Source organism: Salvelinus fontinalis, unplaced genomic scaffold, assembly GCF_029448725.1.
Source record: "Salvelinus fontinalis isolate EN_2023a unplaced genomic scaffold, ASM2944872v1 scaffold_0330, whole genome shotgun sequence".
NCBI classification, from domain to species: Eukaryota; Metazoa; Chordata; class Actinopteri; order Salmoniformes; family Salmonidae; genus Salvelinus; species Salvelinus fontinalis.
Window position 1 is genome coordinate 87022 of NW_026600539.1, and position 25075 is coordinate 112096.

The 25075-nt window shown below is 44.4% G+C and overlaps 1 protein-coding gene across 1 annotated transcript in view; it reads right to left on the reverse strand.

The window, feature by feature from the left end:
• The window catches only part of LOC129845644 (dynein axonemal heavy chain 6-like), a 59859-nt gene that overhangs the window by 15294 nt on the left and 19490 nt on the right, over window positions 1-25075 (reverse strand). Inside the window, exons 11-22 of the mRNA XM_055913503.1 lie at window positions 22124-22191; window positions 21812-21992; window positions 21434-21613; window positions 21089-21228; window positions 20891-20984; window positions 19063-19198; window positions 13209-13396; window positions 8813-9003; window positions 7927-8087; window positions 3583-3671; window positions 1607-1753; window positions 1376-1514 (exon numbers count right to left, since the gene is read on the reverse strand). Of these exons, the coding sequence (XP_055769478.1) occupies window positions 1376-1514; window positions 1607-1753; window positions 3583-3671; window positions 7927-8087; window positions 8813-9003; window positions 13209-13396; window positions 19063-19198; window positions 20891-20984; window positions 21089-21228; window positions 21434-21613; window positions 21812-21992; window positions 22124-22191 (1714 nt within the window). The remainder of the gene's footprint in view (window positions 1-1375; window positions 1515-1606; window positions 1754-3582; window positions 3672-7926; window positions 8088-8812; window positions 9004-13208; window positions 13397-19062; window positions 19199-20890; window positions 20985-21088; window positions 21229-21433; window positions 21614-21811; window positions 21993-22123; window positions 22192-25075) is intronic.

Here is a 25075-nt window from a genome sequence, read left to right on the forward strand (position 1 = left end):
AACCTCAGGGTCTTCCCTGCTACTAAACCTCTCAGAACCTCAGGGTCTTCCCTGCTACTAAACCTCTCAGAACCTCAGGGTCTTCCCTGCTACTAAACCTCTCAGAACCTCAGGGTATTCCCTGCTACTAAACCTCTCAGAACCTCAGGGTATTCCCTGCTACTAAACCTCTCAGAACCTCAGGGTCTTCCCTGCTACTAAACCTCTCAGAACCTCAGGGTCTTCCCTGCTACTAAACCTCTCAGAACCTCAGGGTCTTCCCTGCTACTAAACCTCTCAGAACCTCAGGGTATTCCCTGCTACTGAACCTCTCAGAACCTCAGGGTATTCCCTGCTACTAAACCTCTCAGAACCTCAGGGTATTCCCTGCTACTAAACCTCTCAGAACCTCAGGGTCTTCCCTGCTACTAAACCTCTCAGAACCTCAGGGTCTTCCCTGCTACTAAACCTCTCAGAACCTCAGGGTATTCCCTGCTACTGAACCTCTCAGAACCTCAGGGTCTTCCCTGCTACTGAACCTCTCAGAACCTCAGGGTCTTCCCTGCTACTAAACCTCTCAGAACCTCAGGGTCTTCCCTTCTACTGAACCTCTCAGAACCTCAGGGTCTTTCCTGCTACTAAACCTCTCAGAACCTCAGGGTCTTCCCTGCTACTAAACCTCTCAGAACCTCAGGGTCTTCCCTTCTACTGAACCTCTCAGAACCTCAGGGTCTTTCCTGCTGCTAAACCTCTCAGAACCTCACAGTGGCCAGCAGTAATGTGATGAATAATGGAGGACCCGGCAGGGAGACAGGCAGGCAGGGAGGCAGGAAGGGAGGGAGACAGGAAGGGAGGCAGGCAGGGAGAGAGGCATGCAGGGAGAGAGGCAGGCAGGGAGAGAGGCAGGCAGGGAGACAGGCAGGCAGGGAGGGAGACAGGAAGGGAGGCAGGAAGGGAGGGAGAGAGGCAGGCAGGGAGAGAGGCATGCAGGGAGGGAGGCAGGCAGGGAGACAGGCAGGCAGGGAGGCGGGAAGGGAGGGAGGCAGGAAGGGAGGCAGACAGGGAGACAGGCAGGCAGGGAGGGAGACAGGAAGGGAGGCAGGAAGGGAGGGAGAGAGGCAGGCAGGGAGAGAGGCATGCAGGGAGGGAGGCAGGCAGGGAGACAGGCAGGCAGGGAGGCGGGAAGGGAGGGAGGCAGGAAGGGAGGCAGACAGGGAGACAGGCAGGCAGGGAGGCGGGAAGGGAGACAGGTAGGCAGGGAGGGAGGCAGGCAGGGAGACAGGCAAGGAGGCAGACGGGCAGGCAGGGAGACAGGCAAGGAGGGAGACAGGCAAGCAGGGAGAGAGGCAGGCAAGGAGACAGGCAAGCAGGGAGGCCGACACACATACAGTCCTACCAGTGATGTAGATGAGAGCATCCCAGGGTATGTGACCAGTCTGACAGTAGAGGTTCTGGTTGAGCAGGGCACACTCTCTGTCGCTGTCGTTGAACTCATAACGTATGTTCCAGCCCAGAGGACCAAACTTCTTCCTCTCCTGCAACACACACTCACCGTTTTAATTCTACTGTCAATCTCAACATCAGTTACAAAGACATAATGAATACAGTAGGAGGTGTGTGTTCTGACCTGTATGATGGCGTGGAAGAAGCAGACTCCAAAGATGATCTTCCTCCACTGGCGTCCCAGGATGTGCTCCTCAAAGAAGTTGTTGGTGATCTCAGTGAACGCCCGGCGCACGTTGGCACGTAGACCCTTAGGAGGCTCGTTGGTCACCTGGCCCACGCACACACACATGTCCACAAGCAAACACACACACACACGTCCACAAGCAAACACACACACACATCCACAAGCAAACACACACACACACGTCCACAAGCAAACACACACACACACGTCCACAAGCAAACACACACACGTCCACAAGCAAACACACACACACACACACGTCCACAAGCAAACACACGCACATATGACCACAAGCACACACACACACACACACACACACACACACACACACACACACACACACACACACACACACACACACACACACACACACACACACACACACACACACACACACTCACATATCCATACACACACACACGTCCACAAGGAAACACACACTCACATATCCATACACACACACACACACACACACACACACACACACACACACACACACACACACACACACACACACACACACACACACACACACACACACACACACGTCCACACGTCCACACACACACAGACATACACCCGTCCACACATCCACAGACATCCACACACAGATGTGGAAATAAAAGGATAACCAATCAGATAATTCTGAGACATAGACATGCACCCACGCTCAATCACACGGGTTAGGTGTGTGTGTGTGCACACGTGTGTATGCGTCTACAAAGAGCGATGGCCCTACATGTGTGTGTAAGCCGTGTGTGACAGGACTACTCTCTCATGGTTAGGGAAGGCCCTGTGAGGGATATGAAACACTGTCCGGAGTGGCTAAGGTTGAGAGGACAATCTGTCCAAAGACGCAAACAGGAAATATCGGAATTGCTGAGGATCCATAAATATCTCAACAGAGCATTGAGAATCCAATACTGTTTCAATTTAGACAATCCAAGATGATACTCTAGAACTAAGACTGAATTCTAGAACATAAGACTGAGATTGTAGAACCTAAGACTGAGATTGTAGAACCTAAGACTGAGATTGTAGAACCTAAGACTGAGATTGTAGAACCTAAGACTGAGATTGTAGAACCTAAGACTGAGTTTGTAGAACCTAAGACTGAGATTCTAAAACCTAAGACTGAATTCTAGAACCTAAGACTGAGTTTCATCATCTCAGACTGAGTTTCATCATCTCAGACTGAGTTCCATCATCTAAGACTGAGTTTCATCATCTAAGACTGAGTTTCATCATCTGAGACTGAGTTTCATCATCTGAGACTGAGTTCCATCATCTGAGACTGAGTTCCATCATCTGAGACTGAGTTTCATCATCTGAGACTGAGTTTCATCATCTGAGACTGAGTTTCATCATCTGAGACTGAGTTCCATCATCTGAGACTGAGTTTCATCATCTGAGACTGAGTTTCATCATCTAAGACTGAGTTTCATCATCTGAGACTGAGTTTCATCATTTGAGACTGAGTTTCATCATCTAAGACTGAGTTTCATCATCTAAGACTGAGTTTCATCATTTGAGACTGAGTTTCATCATCTGAGACTGAGTTTCATCATCTGAGACTGAGTTTCATCATCTAAGACTGAGTTTCATCATTTGAGACTGAGTTTCATCATCTAAGACTGAGTTTCATCATCTGAGACTGAGTTTCATCATCTGAGACTGAGTTCCATCATCTGAGACTGAGTTCCATCATCTGAGACTGAGTTTCATCATCTGAGACTGAGTTTCATCATCTGAGACTGAGTTTCATCATCTAAGACTGAGTTTCATCATCTGAGACTGAGTTTCATCATCTGAGAATGAGTTCCAGAATCTAAATTGGAATTGTAGAACCTAAATTTGAGTTGTAGAATCAAAGGTCTCTATGTCCTGTGACAGAGTGTAAAAATGAGCGTTACCTTGACAGAGTTTTGGAGGACGGTGACAGGGAACACCTTGGTGGGCATGGAGCTCAGGAACAACCTGAAGTTCTCATGGATCACCGTGTCTAACAGGGAGGAGGTGACAGAATGAGTCAGTAGACATAAACACAGCACACACACACAGGGTCAGTCCAGTCCATAGCGTGTAGAAGAGAGGTCCAGCAGCACAGGACAGCCGCAGGTGCAGTGTGTGTGTGTGAGTACCATTCAAATCCCCATTCACCCTGTGTCCTGACCTAACCACACAGCAACACCTCACACCACCTGATACCAAGGTACATACAGTTGAAGTCGGAAGTTTACATATACTAAGGTTGGAGTCATTAAAACTTGTTTTTCAACCACTCCACAAATTTCTTGTAAACAAACTATAGATTTGGCAAGTCGGTTAGGACATCTACTTTGTTCTATTATATTTATTTATTTATTTTACCTTTATTTAACTAGGCAAGTCAGTTAAGAACAAATTCTTATTTTCAATGACGGCCTCGGAACAGTGGGTTAACTGCCTTGTTCAGGGGCAGAACGACAGATTTTTACCTTGTCAGCTTGGGGATTCGATCTTGTCCAACGCTCTAACCACTAGGCTACCTGCCGCTTGTGTGCATGTCACAAGTAATTTTTCCAACAATTGTTTACAGACAGATTATTTCACTTATAATTCACTGTATCACAATTCCAGTGGGTCAGAAGTTTACATACACTAAGTTGACTGTGCCTGTAAACAGATTGGAAAATTCCAGAAAATGATGTCATGGTTTAAGAAGCTTCTGATAGGCTAATTGACATCATTTGACTCAATTGGAGATGTACCTGTAGATGTATTTCAAGGCCTACCTTCAAACTCAGTGCCTCTTTGCTTGACATCATGGGAAAATCAAAATAAATCAGCCAAGACCTCAGAAAAAAAATTGTAGACCTCCACAAGTCTGGTTCATCCTTAGAAGCAATTTCCAAATGCCTGAAGGTATCACGTCCATCTGTACAAACAATAGTACGCAAGTATAAACACCATGGGACAATGCAGCCGTCATACCGCTCAGGAAGGAGACGCGTTCTGTCTCCTAGAGATGAACGTACTTTGGTGCGAAAAGTGCGAATCAATCCCTGAACAACTGTAAAGGACCTTGTGAAGATGCTGGAGGAAACAGGTACAAAAGTATCTATATCCACAGTAAAACGAGTCCTATATCGACATAACCTGAAAGGCCGCTCAGCAAGGAGGAAGCCACTGCTCCAAAACCGCCATAAAAAAGCCAGACTACGGTTTGCAACTGCACATGGGGACAACGATCGTACTCTTAGGTGAAATGTCCTCTGGTCTGATGAAACATTAATAGAACTGTTTGGCCATAATGAACATTGTTATGTATGGAGGAAAAAGGGGGAGGCTTGCAAGCCGAAGAACACCATCCCAACCGTGAAGCACGGGGGTGACAGCATCATGTTGTGGGGGTGCTTTGCTGCAGGAGGGACTGGTGCACTTAACAAAACAGATGGCATCATGAGGCAGGAAAATTATGTGGATATATTGAAGCAACATCTCAAGACATCAGTCAGGAAGTTAAAGCTTGGTTGCAAATGGGTCTTCCAACTGGACAATGACCCCAAGCATACTTCCAAAGTTGTGGCAAAATGGCTTAAGGATAACAAAGTCAAGGTATTGGAGTGGCCATCACAAAGCCCTGACCTCAATCCTATAGAAAATGTGTGGGCAGAACTGAAAAAGCGTGTGTGCGAGCAAGGAGGCCTACAAACATGACTCAGTTACACCAGATCTGTCAGGAGGAATGGGTCAAAATTCACCGAACTTATTGTGGGAAGCTTGTAGGGAGTTTAAATATATTTGGCTAAGGTGTATGTAAACTTCCGACTTCAACTGTACAGTACACAGATCTATGGTAATATGATCCCATACCTGGTTGACTGATGTTGTAGTGTGTCTAGATATGTGAACAGTGGTATTCTGTTGTAGTGTGTCTAGATATGTGAACAGTGGTATTCTGTTGTAGTGTGTCTATCCATTAGATATGTGAACAGTGGTATTCTGTTGTAGTGTGTCTAGATATGTGAACAGTGGTATTCTGTTGTAGTGTGTCTAGATATGTGAACAGTGGTATTCTGTTGTAGTGTGTCTATCCATTAGATATGTGAACAGTGATATTCTGTTGAAGTGTGTCTAGATATATGAACAGTGGTATTCTGTTGTAGTGTGTCTAGATATGTGAACAGTGGTATTCTGTTGTAGTGTGTCTAGATATGTGAACAGTGGTATTCTGTTGTAGTGTGTCTATCCATTAGATATGTGAACAGTGGTATTCTGTTGTAGTGTGTCTATCCATTAGATATGTGAACAGTGGTATTCTGTTGTAGTGTGTCTATCCATTAGATATGTGAACAGTGATATTCTGTTGTAGTGTGTCTAGATATGTGAACAGTGGTATTCTGTTGTAGTGTGTCTATCCATTAGATATGTGAACAGTGGTATTCTGTTGTAGTGTGTCTATCCATTAGATATGTGAACAGTGATATTCTGTTGTAGTGTGTCTAGATATGTGAACAGTGGTATTCTGTTGTAGTGTGTCTATCCATTAGATATGTGAACAGTGATATTCTGTTGTAGGGTGTCTAGATATGTGAACAGTGGTATTCTGTTGTAGTGTGTCTATCCATTAGATATGTGAACAGTGATATTCTGTTGTAGTGTGTCTAGATATGTGAACAGTGGTATTCTGTTGTAGTGTGTCTATCCATTAGATATGTGAACAGTGGTATTCTGTTGTAGTGTGTCTATCCATTAGATATGTGAACAGTGGTATTCTGTTGTAGTGTGTCTATCCATAAGATATGTGAACAGTGGTATTCTGTTGTAGTGTATCTAGATATGTGAACAGTGGTATTCTGTTGTAGTGTATCTAGATATGTGAACAGTGGTATTCTGTTGTAGTGTATCTAGATATATGAACAGTGGTATTCTGTTGTAGTGTGTCTAGATATGTGAACAGTGGTATTCTGTTGTAGTGTGTCTAGATATGTGAACAGTGGTATTCTGTTGTAGTGTGTCTATCCATTAGATATGTGAACAGTGGTATTCTGTTGTAGTGTGTCTATCCATTAGATATGTGAACAGTGGTATTCTGTTGTAGTGTGTCTAGATATGTGAACAGTGATATTCTGTTGTAGTGTGTCTAGATATGTGAACAGTGGTATTCTGTTGTAGTGTGTCTAGATATGTGAACAGTGGTATTCTGTTGTAGTGTGTCTAGATATGTGAACAGTGGTATTCTGTTGTAGTGTGTCTATCCATTAGATATGTGAACAGTGGTATTCTGTTGTAGTGTGTCTAGATATGTGAACAGTGGTATTCTGTTGTAGTGTGTCTAGATATGTGAACAGTGGTATTCTGTTGTAGTGTGTCTATCCATTAGATATGTGAACAGTGGTATTCTGTTGTAGTGTGTCTAGATATGTGAACAGTGGTATTCTGTTGTAGTGTGTCTATCCATTAGATATGTGAACAGTGGTATTCTGTTGTAGTGTGTCTAGATATGTGAACAGTGGTATTCTGTTGTAGTGTATCTATCCATTAGATATGTGAACAGTGGTATTCTGTTGTAGTGTGTCTAGATATGTGAACAGTGGTATTCTGTTGTAGTGTGTCTATCCATTAGATATGTGAACAGTGATATTCTGTTGTAGTGTGTCTAGATATGTGAACAGTGATATTCTGTTGTAGTGTGTCTAGATATGTGAACAGTGGTATTCTGTTGTAGTGTGTCTAGATATGTGAACAGTGGTATTCTGTTGTAGTGTGTCTATCCATAAGATGTTGGAGCACCATATGTGAACAGTGACATTCTGTTGACAAACTTCAATCACGCTGTTGGAAAACCATATTTGGACCAAATGATATGTTTCGTCTAGGGGCAGTAGGTGGGAATACAGTGGTCTGCTCCAGTGCCTAAACTACAGTGTAGGATGTCATATACTGTGTAGGGAATATGGTCAATATAAATGGTGCGTGTGTCTGTGTGTAGGGTGTGTGTGTGTAGTGTGTGTGTGTGTTTAGGGTGTCTGTGTGTAGGGTGTGTGTGTGTGTGTGTGTGTGTGTGTGTGTGTGTGTGTGTGTGTGTGTGTCGGGTGTGTGTGTGTATAGTGTGTGTGTGTGTGTGTTTAGGGTGTGTGTGTGTTTAGGGTATATGTGTGTAGGGTGTGTGTGTGTCTGTGTGTAGGGTGTGTGTGGGTAGTGTGTGTGTGTTTAGTGTGTCTGTGTGTAGGGTGTGTGTGTGTGTGTGTGTGTGTGTGTTTAGGGTGTCTGACCCGGCTCAGTGAAGGTCTTGATAAGTTCCTCCATGGCTAACATCCAGGACACAGCCAGGTGACAGTTCTGGAGGAAGATCCAGTTGCCACTCTTCAGAGCTTCCAGAATCATCTTCTCAGCTATAGGACCCTGACCCTGACCCAGAGAGATAGACCTCACCCTGGAGAGAGAGACAGAGGGTTAATACTGAGAGACAGAGGGTTAATACTGAGAGACAGAGGGTTAATACTGAGAGACAGAGGGTTAATACTGAGAGACAGAGGGTTAATACTGAGAGACAGAGGGTTAATACTGAGAGACAGAGGGTTAATACTGAGAGACAGAGGGTTAATACTGAGAGACAGAGGGTTAATACTGAGAGACAGAGGGTTAATACTGAGAGACAGAGGGTTAATACTGAGAGACAGAGGGTTAATACTGAGAGACAGAGGGTTAATACTGAGAGACAGAGGGTTAATACTGAGGGACAGAGAGGACCCTGACCTAGAGAGAGATTTTTATTTATTTATTTTTCATTGATCCTTTATTTAACTAGGCAAGTCAGTTAAGAACAAATTCTTATTTACAATGATGGCCTACACCAGCCAAACTCGGACACATGATGAGAAAGAAGGACAAGTTGTTAATACTGAGATACAGGAGACGGACATAGAGAGGGGAACAGTCTCAGAGAGGGGGACAGGGGTACCCAACTACCCCTCCCTCCCTCCCTCCCCCGTCACCTCCCCCCTTCTCCTCCATCCTCCCTCTGTCCCACCCCCTCACCTGTCCAGGTACCCCCTCACCTGTCCAGGTATCCCCTCACCTGTCCAGGTACCCCCTCACCTGTCTAGGTATCCCCTCACCTGTCCAGGTATCCCCTCACCTGTCCAGGTATCCCCTCACCTGTCCAGGTATCCCCTCTCCTTGGCGAAGCGTTGGAAGGCTCCCATGGGGTCTGATCCGGTACTGAGGATGAAGACCAGGGGGGTGGAGGGAGACATGTCACTGTAGAGAGTGGCCAGGTCAACAGGAGGGTTCTCTACAAACTGTTTCCCCAGGCTCACGATCACAAACTCTGTCACCGCAAACACCACCTAGAGGGAGGGAGGGAGAGAGAGTGGCAGGGAGAGTAAGTCAATTCCCTCTGGCTATCTACTCTGATTTCAGAGTACTCTCCTCTTGAGCGTGTCAGAGAGCAGAATAACTGAATTGACAAACGTTCAACACCTGCTGAATATGGCCGCTGTCAGCAAACGTTGTCAAAAAAACATAATTAAAATGTTGCCAGCAGCACAGTTAAAGTCACCAACATTCAGGATAACATGAAACCAGCCGAACCAGCTCTGCTCGAGGAAAATGATCAGTGAGGTGTTCTCTCATTATGTGTCTGGAAGTAGCTAGCAAGCTAGCCAACGTTAGCCAGTCAGCTTGGGTGGTTGACGGTAGTTGTGAGGTCAGAATGCTGGGATCAACCCTCGTCCTCGCGCCAGAGAGTCCAGTGTGCTCTGAACGCTCCGAGAGACAAACGCTCTGAATTTACCAACGTACAATCTGACAACGCTCTGATTTACCAACGTACAATCTGACAACGCTCTGAATTTACCAAAGTACAATCTGACAACGCTCTGAATTTACCAACGAACAATCTGACAACGCTCTGATTTACCAACGTACAATCTGACAACGCTCTCAATTTACCAACGTACGATCTGACAACGCTCTGATTTACCAACGTACAATCTGACAACGCTCTGAATTTACCAACGTACAATCTGACAACAATCTGAATTTACCAACGAACAATCTGACAACAATCTGAATTTACCAACGTACAATCTGACAACAATCTGAATTTACCAACGAACAATCTGACAACAATCTGAATTTACCAACGTACAATCTGACAACAATCTGAATTTACCAACGAACAATCTGACAACAATCTGAATTTACCAACGTACAATCTGACAACGCTCTGAATTTACCAACGTACAATCTGACAACAATCTGAATTTACCAACGTACAATCTGGCAACGCTCTGATTTACCAACGTACAATCTGACAACAATCTGAATTTACCAACGTACAATCTGGCAACGCTCTGAATTTACCAACGTACAATCTGACAACGCTCTGATTTACCAACGTACAATCTGACAACGCTCTGATTTACCAACGTACAATCTGACAACGCTCTGAATTTACCAACGTACAATCTGACAACGCTCTGATTTACCAACGTACAATCTGACAACAATCTGAATTTACCAACGTACAATCTGGCAACGCTCTGAATTTACCAACGTACAATCTGACAACGCTCTGAATTTACCAACGAACAATCTGACAACGCTCTGATTTACCAACGTACAATCTGACAACGCTCTGATTTACCAACGTACAATCTGACAACGCTCTGATTTACCAACGTACAATCTGACAACAATCTGAATTTACCAACGTACAATCTGACAACGCTCTGATTTACCAACGTACAATCTGACAACAATCTGAATTTACCAACGTACAATCTGGCAACGCTCTGAATTTACCAACGTACAATCTGACAACGCTCTGAATTTACCAACGAACAATCTGACAACGCTCTGATTTACCAACGTACAATCTGACAACGCTCTGAATTTACCAACGCACAATCTGACAACGCTCTGAATTTACCAACGTACAATCTGACAACGCTCTGAATTTACCAACGAACAATCTGACAACGCTCTGATTTACCAACGTACAATCTGACAACGCTCTGAATTTACCAACGTACAATCTGACAACGCTCTGATTTACCAACGTACAATCTGACAACGCTCTGAATTTACCAACGTACAATCTGACAACGCTCTGATTTACCAACGGACAATCTGACAACGCTCAGAATTTACCAACGTACAATCTGACAACGCTCTGAATATACCAACGTACAATCTGACAACGCTCTGAATTTACCAACGTACAATCTGACAACGCTCAGAATTTACCAACGTACAATCTGACAACGCTCAGAATTTACCAACGTACAATCTGACAACGCTCTGATTTACCAACGTACAATCTGACAACGCTCTGAATTTACCAACGTACAATCTGACAAAGCTCTGAATTTACCAACGTACAATCTGACAACGCTCTGATTTACCAGCGTACAATCTGACAACGCTCTCAATTTACCAACGAACAATCTGACAGCGCTCTGAATTTACCAACGTACAATCTGACAACGCTCAGAATTTACCAACGTACAATCTGACAACGCTCTGAATTTACCAACGAACAATCTGACAACGCTCTGAATTTACCAACGTACAATCTGACAACGCTCTGAATTTACCAACGTACAATCTGACAACGCTCTGAATTTACCAACGTACAATCTGACAAAGCTCTGAATTTACCAACGTACAATCTGACAACGCTCTGAATTTACCAACGTACAATCTGACAACGCTCTGAATTTACCAACGAACAATCTGACAACGCTCTGATTTACCAACGTACAATCTGACAACGCTCTGAATTTACCAACGCACAATCTGACAACGCTCTGAATTTACCAACGTACGATCTGACAACGCTCTGAATTTACCAACGTACGATCTGACAACGCTCTGATTTACCAACGTACGATCTGACAACGCTCTGAATTTACCAACGCACAATCTGACAACGCTCTGAATTTACCAACGAACAATCTGACAACGCTCTGATTTACCAACGTACAATCTGACAACGCTCTGAATTTACCAACGAACAATCTGATAACGCTCTGATTTACCAACGTACAATCTGACAACGCTCTGAATTTACCAACGTACAATCTGACAACGCTCTGAATTTACCAACGTACAATCTGACAACGCTCTGAATTTACCAACGTACAATCTGACAACGCTCTGATTTACCAATGTACAATCTGAAAACGCTCTCAATTTACCAACGTACAATCTGACAACGCTCTGAATTTACCAACGTACAATCTGACAACGCTCTGAATTTACCAACGTACAATCTGACAACGCTCTGAATTTACCAACGTACAATCTGACAACGCTCTGAATTTACCAAAGTACAATCTGACAACGCTCAGAATTTACCAACGTACAATCTGACAACGCTCTGAATTTACCAACGCACAATCTGACAACGCTCTGAATTTACCAACGTACGATCTGACAACGCTCTGAATTTACCAACGTACGATCTGACAACGCTCAGAATTTACCAACGTACGATCTGACAACGCTCTGAATTTACCAACGTACAATCTGACAACGCTCTGATTTACCAACGTACAATCTGACAACGCTCTGAATTTACCAACGTACAATCTGACAAAGCTCTGAATTTACCAACGTACAATCTGACAACGCTCTGATTTACCAACGTACAATCCGACAACGCTCAGAATTTACCAACGTACAATCTGACAACGCTCGCAATTTACCAACGAACAATCTGACAGCGCTCTGAATTTACCAACGTACAATCTGACAACGCTCAGAATTTACCAACGTACAATCTGACAACGCTCTGAATTTACCAACGTACAATCTGACAACGCTCTGAATTTACCAACGTACAATCTGACAAAGCTCTGAATTTAACAACGTACAATCTGACAGCGCTCTGAATTTACCAACGTACAATCTGACAGCGCTCTGAATTTAACAACGTACAATCTGACAGCGCTCTGAATTTACCAACGTACAATCTGACAGCGCTCTGATTTACCAACGCACAATCTGACAACGCTCTGAATTTACCAACGTACAATCTGACAACGCTCTGAATTTACCAACGTACAATCTGACAAAGCTCTGAATTTACCAACGTACAATCTGACAACGCTCTGAATTTACCAACGTACAATCTGACAACGCTCTGAATTTACCAACGTACAATCTGACAACGCTCTGATTTACCAACGTACAATGTGACAACGCTCTGAATTTACCAACGCACAATCTGACAACGCTCTGATTTACCAACGCACAGAGCACACTCTGGCACTCCAGATTGAATTTAAGAACACACCCTAAACAAAATGGATGGATGAACATAACCGCAGATATCGCTGTATGGCCTGAAGGGCAACTTCTATCAAATATGACAGCAAACAATGAGAGAGATGCCAAGAAAACTGGCAGCCCTTTCACCATCACAAGCAGACTGATACACACACACACACACTATACACACACTACACACTACACACACACACACACACACACACACACACACACACACACACACACACACACACACACCAACAACCCCCACTACCTTCTCCTCCATGAAGCTCTTGATGAGCACCAGTTTCTGGAAGGCCCCCAGTCTCTGATCCCAGTGACCCCTGACCCCGTCTGCCTGCTCCTTCTCTTCTTCAGACATCTCCTCTGAGTAGGGAGGCAGCTGGGAGTCAGACACGTAGCCCTGCCAGTTCTCTGGGTTGAAACACACTTCCAGACGACCTGGGAACACACACTCCAATATTCATATACTTCTGTAGCTAGGCAGAGAGTGAATTCAGAAACATTGTTAAAACCTGTTTGGGCTGCAAGCTGAATATTGAAAAAACTGGAAAATGTGTGCACATTTTCAAACGGCCTCCTAAGAAACTTTTTATTTTCCAATATGCATATATTTACTACTGTTGGATAGATAACAGTCTATAGTTTCTAAAAAGGTTTGAATTGTTTCTCGAAGTCGAACAGAAATATTTTTACAGCCATTTTCCCAGCCGAATTGAGATTTCCAAAATGCGATGTGTCTCTTTAAGACCTTCTCTATAAAAGGCCCTTTGACTTGGGACCATAGGGACACGTCACACGCATTCGTCAGGCTGTAATGCGGAAGTGAGAATTGAAAGGAGTCGAATATCTCGTCCATGGACTGAATAACACACCTTCTTGTGAGACCTGCGCAGTTAAAAAAAAATTCCGGGCGCGAAGCATAATTTGGTCTCGGCTTCTGGAACAAGGTAGATAACAGTGAATATGATGTCTGACTACGATATTATTTGATACATGTCACAAAATCATCCTAAAGTATGTTTTTTCAATATACTTTAATTATATTATTGCAATTTATTCTGGACTTTAGATGTGATACGACGGAAGAATTTTTTGAAGAAACGCTGTGTAGCGCCGCAATGCTATTGTGCTACCTAACCAAAGAGGGAAATAATTCGTTCTGGAACCCAACTAAAGACTCTACTGGACATTGGACCCCGTTACAACATTCTGATTGAATATCAACAAAGATAAGACCCAATTTGGGATGCTTTTTCATATATCTGTTGAGCTGTGCTGTGCTAAGTGGGCTAACTGTGCTAGGCTAGCGCTTGACCAATGCTAGTGTTGACTTATGCTAGCTTATGTTGTTAGCTAATATAACGATATATTGTGTTTTCGCTGTAAAACACTTCAAAAATCGGAAATGTTGGCTTTATTCACACGATATCTGTCTTTCATTAGTTATCCACCATATGTTTTTCTGAAATGTTTTATGAGGTGTAATTAGTAGCCAACGTTGGTGTATGTATTTTCTCTGACTACTCCCGTCTGGATTCAGACTCTAGCTATGTGTTAGCATTTTTGGGTAGCATCAATGTAAAACTGATTTATAGCTAAAATATGCACTTTTTATGAACAAAACATAGATTTATTGTGTAACATGTTATATGACTGTCATCTGAGGTAGTTTTTTCTGGGCTCTTTAGGTTGGTTTTAGTTTATTTCGGTTGGCTTGTGCATGCTACTTCAATCATAATTCATACTTCATAATCATATCCATACGTGTCTGTCCACTTTTGTATTTGGTGGTGAGCTAACATAAATATATGTGGTGTTTTCTCTGTAAAACATTTAAAAAATCGGACATGTTGGCTGGATTGACAAGATGTTTATCTTTCAAATGCTGTATTGGACTTGTTAATGTGTAAAAGTTAAATATTTTTAAAAAATAGATTTTGAATTTCGCGCCCTGCAGCTGTTGTCATTGTCGTACCGAATTCGGGCTTGCAGCCCAAACAGGTTAAAGAGGCTCCATTGACAACATTACCAGATTACAAGGTAATGGTAATCTCTGGGTTATTTTAGCTGTGTTACTACTCTACCTAGTGGTAATCTCTAGGTTATTTTAGCTGTGTTACTACTCTACCTAGTGGTAATCTACAGGTTATTTTAGCTGTGTGTTACTCTACCTAGTTTTATAGAGATGGGTGCCTAGGTTATTTTAGCTGTGTTACTACTCTACCTAGTTTTATAGAGATGGGTGTCTAGGTTATTTTAGCTGTGTTACTACTCTACCTAGTGGTAATCTACAGGTTATTTTAGCTGTGTTACTACTCTACCTAGTTTTATAGAGATGGGTGTCTAGGTTATTTTAGCTGTGTTACTACTCTACCTAGTGGTAATCTACAGGTTATTTTAGCTGTGTTACTACTCTACCTAGTGGTAATCTATAGGTTATTTTAGCTGTGTTACTACTCTACCTAGTTTTTTAGAGATGGGTGTCTAGGTTATTTTAGCTGTGTGTTACCACTCTACCTAGTGGTAATCTACAGGTTATTTTAGCTGTGTTACTACTCTACCTAGTTTTATAGAGATGGGTGTCTAGGTTATTTTAGCTGTGTTACTACTCCACCTAGTGGTAATCTACAGGTTATTTTAGCTGTGTTACTACTCTACCTAGTTTTATAGAGATGGGTGTCTAGGTTATTTTAGCTGTGTTACTATTCTACCTAGTTTTATAGAGATGGGTGCCTAGGTTATTTTAGCTGTGTTACTACTCTACCTAGTTTTACAGAGATGGGTGTCTAGGTTATTTTAGCTGTGTGTTACTCTACCTAGTTTTATAGAGATGGGTGTCTAGGTTATTTTAGCTGTGTTACTATTCTACCTAGTTTTATAGAGATGGGTGCCTAGGTTATTTTAGCTGTGTGTAACTACTCTACCTAGTTTTATAGAGATGGGTGTCTAGGTTATTTTAGCTGTGTTACTACTCTACTTAGTTTTATAGAGATGGGTGTCTAGGTTATTTTAGCTGTGTGTTACTCTACCTAGTTTTATAGAGATGGGTGCCTAGGTTATTTTAGCTGTGTTACTACTCTACCTAGTTTTACAGAGATGGGTGTCTAGGTTATTTTAGCTGTGTGTTACTCTACCTAGTTTTATAGAGATGGGTGTCTAGGTTATTTTAGCTGCGTTACGACTCTACCTAGTTTTACAGAGATGGGTGTCTAGGTTATTTTAGCTGTGTGTTACTCTACCTAGTTTTATAGAGATGGGTGTCTAGGTTATTTTAGCTGTGTTACTACTCTACCTAGTTTTATAGAGATGGGTGTCTAGATTATTTTAGCTGTGTTACTACTCTACCTAGTTTTATAGAGATGGGTGTCTAGGTTATTTTAGCTGTGTTACTACTCTACTTAGTTTTATAGAGATGGGTGCCTAGGTTATTTTAGCTGTGTGTTACTCTACCTAGTTTTATAGAGATGGGTGCCTAGGTTATTTTAGCTGTGTTACTACTCTACCTAGTTTTACAGAGATGGGTGTCTAGGTTATTTTAGCTGTGTGTTACTCTACCTAGTTTTATAGAGATGGGTGTCTAGGTTATTTTAGCTGTGTTACTACTCTACCTAGTTTTATAGAGATGGGTGTCTAGGTTATTTTAGCTGTGTTACTACTCTACCTAGTTTTATAGAGATGGGTGTCTAGGTTATTTTAGCTATGTTACTACTCTACCTAGTTTTACAGAGATGGGTGTCTAGGTTATTTTAGCTGTGTGTTACTACTCTACCTAGTTTTATAGAGATGGGTGTCCAGGTTATTTCAGCTGTTACTACTCTACCTAGTTTTATAGAGATGGGTGTCTAGGTTATTTTAGCTGTGTTACTATTCTACCTAGTTTTATAGAGATGGGTGTCTAGGTTATTTTAGCTGTGTTACTATTCTACCTAGTTTTATAGAGATGGGTGTCTAGGTTATTTTAGCTGTGTTACTATTCTACCTAGTTTTATAGAGATGGGTGTCTAGGTTATTTTAGCTGTGTGTTACTACTCTACCTAGTTTTATAGAGATGGGTGTCTAGGTTATTTTAGCTGTGTTACTATTCTACCTAGTTTTATAGAGATGGGTGCCTAGGTTATTTTAGCTGTGTGTAACTACTCTACCTAGTTTTATAGAGATGGGTGTCTAGGTTATTTTAGCTGTGTTACTACTCTACTTAGTTTTATAGAGATGGGTGTCTAGGTTATTTTAGCTGTGTGTTACTCTACCTAGTTTTATAGAGATGGGTGCCTAGGTTATTTTAGCTGTGTTACTACTCTACCTAGTTTTACAGAGATGGGTGTCTAGGTTATTTTAGCTGTGTGTTACTCTACCTAGTTTTATAGAGATGGGTGTCTAGGTTATTTTAGCTGCGTTACTACTCTACCTAGTTTTACAGAGATGGGTGTCTAGGTTATTTTAGCTGTGTGTTACTACTCTACCTAGTTTTATAGAGATGGGTGTCCAGGTTATTTCAGCTGTTACTACTCTACCTAGTTTTATAGAGATGGGTGTCTAGGTTATTTTAGCTGTGTTACTATTCTACCTAGTTTTATAGAGATGGGTGTCTAGGTTATTTTAGCTGTGTTACTATTCTACCTAGTTTTATAGAGATGGGTGTCTAGGTTATTTTAGCTGTGTTACTATTCTACCTAGTTTTATAGAGATGGGTGTCTAGGTTATTTTAGCTGTGTGTTACTACTCTACCTAGTTTTATAGAGATGGGTGTCTAGGTTATTTTAGCTGTGTTACTATTCTACCTAGTTTTATAGAGATGGGTGCCTAGGTTATTTTAGCTGTGTGTAACTACTCTACCTAGTTTTATAGAGATGGGTGTCTAGGTTATTTTAGCTGTGTTACTACTCTACTTAGTTTTATAGAGATGGGTGTCTAGGTTATTTTAGCTGTGTGTTACTCTACCTAGTTTTATAGAGATGGGTGCCTAGGTTATTTTAGCTGTGTTACTACTCTACCTAGTTTTACAGAGATGGGTGTCTAGGTTATTTTAGCTGTGTGTTACTCTACCTAGTTTTATAGAGATGGGTGTCTAGGTTATTTTAGCTGCGTTACTACTCTACCTAGTTTTACAGAGATGGGTGTCTAGGTTATTTTAGCTGTGTGTTACTCTACCTAGTTTTATAGAGATGGGTGTCTAGGTTATTTTAGCTGTGTTACTACTCTACCTAGTTTTATAGAGATGGGTGTCTAGATTATTTTAGCTGTGTTACTACTCTACCTAGTTTTATAGAGATGGGTGTCTAGGTTATTTTAGCTGTGTTACTACTCTACTTAGTTTTATAGAGATGGGTGCCTAGGTTATTTTAGCTGTGTGTTACTCTACCTAGTTTTATAGAGATGGGTGCCTAGGTTATTTTAGCTGTGTTACTACTCTACCTAGTTTTACAGAGATGGGTGTCTAGGTTATTTTAGCTGTGTGTTACTCTACCTAGTTTTATAGAGATGGGTGTCTAGGTTATTTTAGCTGTGTTACTACTCTACCTAGTTTTATAGAGATGGGTGTCTAGGTTATTTTAGCTATGTTACTACTCTACCTAGTTTTACAGAGATGGGTGTCTAGGTTATTTTAGCTGTGTGTTACTACTCTACCTAGTTTTATAGAGATGGGTGTCCAGGTTATTTCAGCTGTTACTACTCTACCTAGTTTTATAGAGATGGGTGTCTAGGTTATTTTAGCTGTGTTACTATTCTACCTAGTTTTATAGAGATGGGTGTCTAGGTTATTTTAGCTGTGTTACTATTCTACCTAGTTTTATAGAGATGGGTGTCTAGGTTATTTTAGCTGTGTGTTACTACTCTACCTAGTTTTATAGAGATGGGTGTCTAGGTTATTTTAGCTGTGTTACTACTCTACCTAGTTTTATAGAGATGGGTGTCTAGGTTATTTTAGCTGTGTGTTACTACTCTACCTAGTTTTATAGAGATGGGTGTCTAGGTTATTTTAGCTGTGTTATTACTCTACCTAGTTTTATAGAGATGGGTGTCTAGGTTATTTTAGCTGTGTTACTATTCTACCTAGTTTTATAGAGATGGGTGCCTAGGTTATTTTAGCTGTGTTACTATTCTACCTAGTTTTATAGAGATGGGTGTAGCAGTAATCTCTCTCTTGATGCCGTTGAAGCAGGGCAGAGTATCCTCCAGCTCACAGCATGTCTGCCAGGTAAACTCTGATAGCCATGGCACGTCAGGACTCTCTGGATGATCCTGATGGGGGAGAGGGAGGGAGAGAGAGCCAGGGGGGAGGGAGGAAGAGAGAAGGAGTGGTGCGGCAAAGGAAAAATTGATAGGATGTTGGAGATAGAGGGATGCAGAATGCGAGGGAGGAATGTAGATAGAGAGAGAGGGGAGAGGAACGGAGGAAGGGAGAGGAGGAAGGGAGAGGGGACAAAAGATAAGAGAAGTGGAGTGGACAGAGACGCGAATGGATAGATAGAGAGGGGGTGTGGAGAAGCGACAGAAGAGAATGATAGATAGAGGGGGGGTGGAGAGGAGAGGAGACAGAAGAGGAGGGGAGGACAAGGGGACATTGGGTATTACGTGGAGACCCGAGGTGATGGATGGAGAGAAGATGAGGTGGGGGGGGGGGGGGGGGGGGGGGTGAAGAGAAGATAAGCAGGGGAGGACGGAGGAGGAGCGGGACATCATTTTAATGAGAATGGTCCCCCAATGGTTTAGGATCCCAGTTTCAGACAAAGATGCCATCTTTCCCCTGTTTAAATAACGACATATAGAGACAGACTAAATCACCAATTAGATATAGAGTCATTGAATAATACATTCAGCAATCTACGCTTGTCAGAACTCTTCTAGAAACCCTGCTCTAGAGAAAGATTATGAAGTCTGTGTCCCGACATACTGTTCTCAGGCTAGTTTAGTGTATGGCACACCTTATGGTTAGAGTTAGAATTGGGGAGGGTTAGCTGATCCTAGATCTGTGTCTCTGGAGACAGCTAGGTCATAGATTACACACAGACACATGGAGACATCAGTATTCTACACAATCACAGGTTACAGGGGACTCTCTCCTTCCTTTCTGTTTCTCTCTCCTGCAGAGCGGGAAAGAGGCTGACAAGCCCTCTGGTATACAGACACTCTTAATTAGGAGATTTAAAATGATGCATTCCTAATGGGCTGAGTAAAGACTGCTGAGGGATAGAAGAAGTGGGAATCATTGTCTGGCTCAGTACATATCTTCATATTAGGGAGAGATTCCAGACAGCCCTGCCATAGACCAGAAGTGTAAATAGTTGTCTGACTCAGTACATATCTTCATATTAGGGAGAGATTCCAGACAGCCCTGACATGGACCAGAAGTGTAAATAGTTGTCTGACTCAGTACATATCTTCATATTAGGGAGAGATTCCAGACAGCCCTGACATGGACCAGAAGTGTAAATAGTTGTCTGACTCAGTACATATCTTCATATTAGGGAGAGATTCCAGACAGCCCTGACATGGACCAGAAGTGTAAATAGTTGTCTGACTCAGTACATATCTTCATATTAGGGAGAGATTCCAGACAGCCCTGACATGGACCAGAAGTGTAAATAGTTGTCTGACTCAGTACATATCTTCATATTAGGGAGAGATTCCAGACAGTCCTGACATAGACCAGTGACAATTGACAGTTCATCAACATTTATGTTGTGTTGCATATTACAACAAACCTGAACCCTCTTTCTGGTTTGGGTTTGAACAGTAATATGATTAATAAGGGGCTGATATATAAACTCTATGATTGGTAAAGGGCTTGAAATGATTCCTGTGATTTGCTAAGAGCTCACATATCTATCCTTTTTGACAGGCTTAGAGTGGACATTAGTTGCCTTTAATTGGCTGACAGTGGACAATAGTCCCATTTGATTGGCTGACGGGCCCGTCAATCAACCTGACTACCTTGTCAAGGGGGGGCGCTCCTCGCAGGAAGTGCTGCCACTCTGCGTCAGAGACCTCGCCATGCTGGCGCATGATGTCCACACAAAGCATGAAGCTGTAATAACAAAAATATGAATCATCATCATCATCATGAATATATTTGTATAGCCCATTTGATACCCAGAATGCAGCTTAAAGAAAAGGTCAAACCCCCTTTACCTGTAGATGGTCTTGTGCTGCTCAAACAGGCCGCGGGATACGTTGGTGTAGCTGGTGAGCAGGGTCTGGTCCAGGAGGATCTGCAGGCGCTCCTCCAGAACACTGCTCTTCTCTGATATCTCTATGGTGGAGTTAAAGAGCTACGGGGAGGGGGTCAGGGGAGAGAGAGAGGGAGGGAGGGAGGGGGTGATTGGGGAGACGTAAAGATGAGAAAGTCAACTTCAGAGGGAAAAAGCCCCACTGTGAATGTTGCTGATACACTATGACACAAAGGGAAAAACAACATTGCTGATTTATGAATGTCAGAGAACCAATCATTCTCGACCACAGTGACAGAAAGGTCACCTGTTTGAAGTACTTGAGGGAGAACTGGTACATGGGGTCTATCTCAGAGAGGCTGGCGATGACAAAGTACATGACGGAGCCTCGTGTGGCCACGGGCCGGTAGCGTTCCCTGGCCGCGTTGATCATCAGCTCTGTCGCCTCAGCCTCCTCCAAACGATGCTTAATGGCCTCTGACGTCACCTGGAGAGGGAGAGAGCGAGGAAGAGAGTGAGAGAGGGAGAGAGAGAGAGAAAGAAAGAAAGGGAAACCAACACAAAGACATTTGAGGGACAGGAAGAACACAAACTAGGCCTACAGAAAGATGGTTAGCAAGTCGACCACACCTGAGAGTTCAACAATCCTACTGTCTACTCCCATGACCCCACAGTGACCCCTGACCTTTGACTCCTGCAGGGTCTGCACCAGCTCCTCGTTGTCCAGGATGTTTCCCTTGGAGTTGAAGAGCAGTTTGAGGATGCGGTCCTCGATGGCCTTCAGCTGGTTGCGGTCGGCGTTGATCCTCACAATCAGCTGGTTCCTCTGTTCCTCCAGGTCAGGACGCTCCAGACGAACCACGTCACTGTGAGGGGAGAGAGAGAAGGAACGCAAGTCAACCACTCGGTCATACCACAAGAAAACCACACACACACAGCCTGAACCCCTTTAATGAGGAGAGCGAGAGTCAGCGGGGAGAAGAGGTGTGTTGTCTACCTGAGAAGCTGGTCCTCCAGACCAGACTTGGTCACAGTGAAGTTGATGATGGTCACTTTGATACACACCTAGAAAACAGGGGGGTGAACACACATCAACAACCAATCAAATCAGACCAATCACTAATCATAACACACTAACCAGTATGAGCTTCAGCAAACGTCCACTTCAGTTATTAATGAATCCTAGCAGTTGTGTAAGAGCTGTCGCTCTCCTCATCCTCAGATGAGGTGAGGAGAGAAGGATCTTCTGACCAAAATGCGGAGTCTGGGAAATATGCCATCTTTATTATAAATTACAAACGATGCAGATGGCAACACGAAAACTAAACAAAAACACTTTCAAACTACAAAATAACAAAACGACATAGAACGAAAACCTGAACATAAACTTACATAACTGAAACGTAAACTCACGAACAGGCAACAGACGACATCGAAACAAAACGAACAGCCAAACAGTCCCGTTTGTGAATATACATCGAATAACGACACGAAGACATCACAAGAGACAATCACCCACAAACACACAGTGATAATGCCCTACCTAAATATGACTCTTGATTAGAGGAAAATGCAAACCACCTGCCTCTAATCAAGAGCCATACCAGGCACACCGAAACCAACATAGAAACAGATAACATAGACTGCCCACCCAAAACACATGCCCTGACCATAAACACATAAAAAACAACATAAAACAGGTCAGGACTGTTACAGTACCCCCCCCTCAAGATGCGCACGCCGGGCGCACAAGCACAAAGTCCAGGGGAGGGTCCGGGTGGGCAGTTGACCACGGTGGTGGTTCCGGCTCAGGACGCTGTCCCCATACCACCATAGTCACTCCCCTCTTCTTTCTACCCCTTCTAATGCCCACCCTAACACTACCTTCCCCTAAATAAACAGCTAGCACCAGGACAAGGGGCAGCACCGGGACAAGGGGTAGCACCGGGACAAGGGGCAGCACCAGAACAAGGGGCAGCACCAGGATAAGGACCATCACTGGGACAAGGGGCAGCACCGGGACAAGGGGCAGCACCGGGACAAGGGGCAGCACCGGGACAAGGGGCAGCACCGGGACAAGGGGCAGCACCGGGACAAGGGGCAGCACCGGGACAAGGGGCAGCACCGGGACAAGGGGCAGCACCGGGACAAGGGGCAGATCCCGGCTGAAGGACTCTGGCAGGTCCTGTTTGGACGGCTCTGGCAGGTCCATGCTGGCTGACGGCTCTCTACGCTCATGGCAGGCTGACGGCTCTCGACGCTCATGGCAGGCTGACGGCTCTCGACGCTCATGGCGCTCTGACGGCTCTGGCTGCTCATGGCTCTCTGACGGCTCTGGCTGCTCATGGCTCTTTGACGGCTCTGGCTGCTCATGGCTCTTTGACGGCTCTGGCTGCTCATGGCTCTTTGACGGCTCTGGCTGCTCATGGCTCTCTGACGGCTCTGGCTGCTCATGGCTCGCTGGCGGCTCTGGCAGATCCTGTCTGGTTGGCGGCTCTGGCAGATCCTGTCTGGTTGGCGGCTCTGGCAGATCCTGTCTGGTTGGCGGCTCTGGCAGATCCTGTCTGGTTGGCGGCTCTGGCAGATCCTGTCTGGCTGACGGCTCTAGCGGCTCCTGTCTGGCTGACGGCTCTAGCGGCTCCTGTCTGGCGGATGGCTCTGTAGGCTCATGGCAGACGGGCGGCTTTGCAGGCTCATGGCAGACGGGCGGCTTTGCAGGCTCATGGCAGACGGATGGCTCAGACGGCGCTGGGGAGACGGATGGCTCAGATGGCGCTGGAGAGACGGATGGCTCAGATGGCGCTGGGGAGACGGATGACTCAGATGGCGCTGGGGAGACGGATGGCTCAGATGGCGCTGGGGAGACGGATGGCTCAGATGGCGCTGGGGAGACAGATAGCTCTGTAGGGAGGAGAAGGAGAGACAGCCTGGTGCGTGGTCTAGGCACCGGCTGCGCTGGAGAGGAGGAAACAGCAGGAGAGAGAACCCGGAGAGACAGCCTGGTACGGGGGGCTGCCACCGGAGGACTGGTACATGGAGGTGGCACCGGATATACCGGACCGTGAAGGAGGACACGTGCTCTTGAGCACCGAGCCTCCCCAACCCTACCAGGTTGAATGAACCCCGTAGCCCTGCCAGTGCGGCGAGGTGGAATAGCCCGCACTGGGCTATGCAGGCGAACCGGGGACACCACCTGTAAGGCTGGTGCCATGTACACCGGCCCGAGGAGACGTACTGGAGACCAGCTACGTTGGGCCGGCTTCATGGCACCCGGCTCGATGCCCAACCTAGCCCTCCCAGTGCGGCAAGGTGGAATAGCCCGCACTGGGCTAAGCACGCGTACTGGGGACACCGTGCGCTTTACCGCATAACACGGTGTCTTACCAGTACGACGCCTTCTACCTCCACGGTAAGCACGGGGAGTTGGCTCGGGTATCCTACCCGGCTTTGCCACACTCCTCGTGTGCCCCCCCCCCAAGAAATTTTTGGGTCTTACTCACGGGCTCCCAACCGCGTCGTCGCGCTGCCTCCTCATACCAGCGCTCCTGGGCTGTGGCTGCCCTCTTCTCCTCCTTAGGACGGCGATATTCCCCTGGTTGAGCCCAAGGTCCTCTACCGTCCAATATCTCCTCCCAAGTCCAGAAATCCTTATTGCTCCCTCGAGCATTCCCATACCGCTTGGTCTCTGTATTTTGGTGGGTGATTCTGTAAGAGCTGTCGCTCTCCTCATCCTCAGATGAGGTGAGGAGAGAAGGATCTTCTGACCAAAATGCGGAGTCTGGGAAATATGCCATCTTTATTATAAATTACAAACGATGCAGATGGCAACACGAAAACTAAACAAAAACACTTTCAAACTACAAAATAACAAAACGACATAGAACGAAAACCTGAACATAAACTTACATAACTGAAACGTAAACTCACGAACAGGCAACAGACGACATCG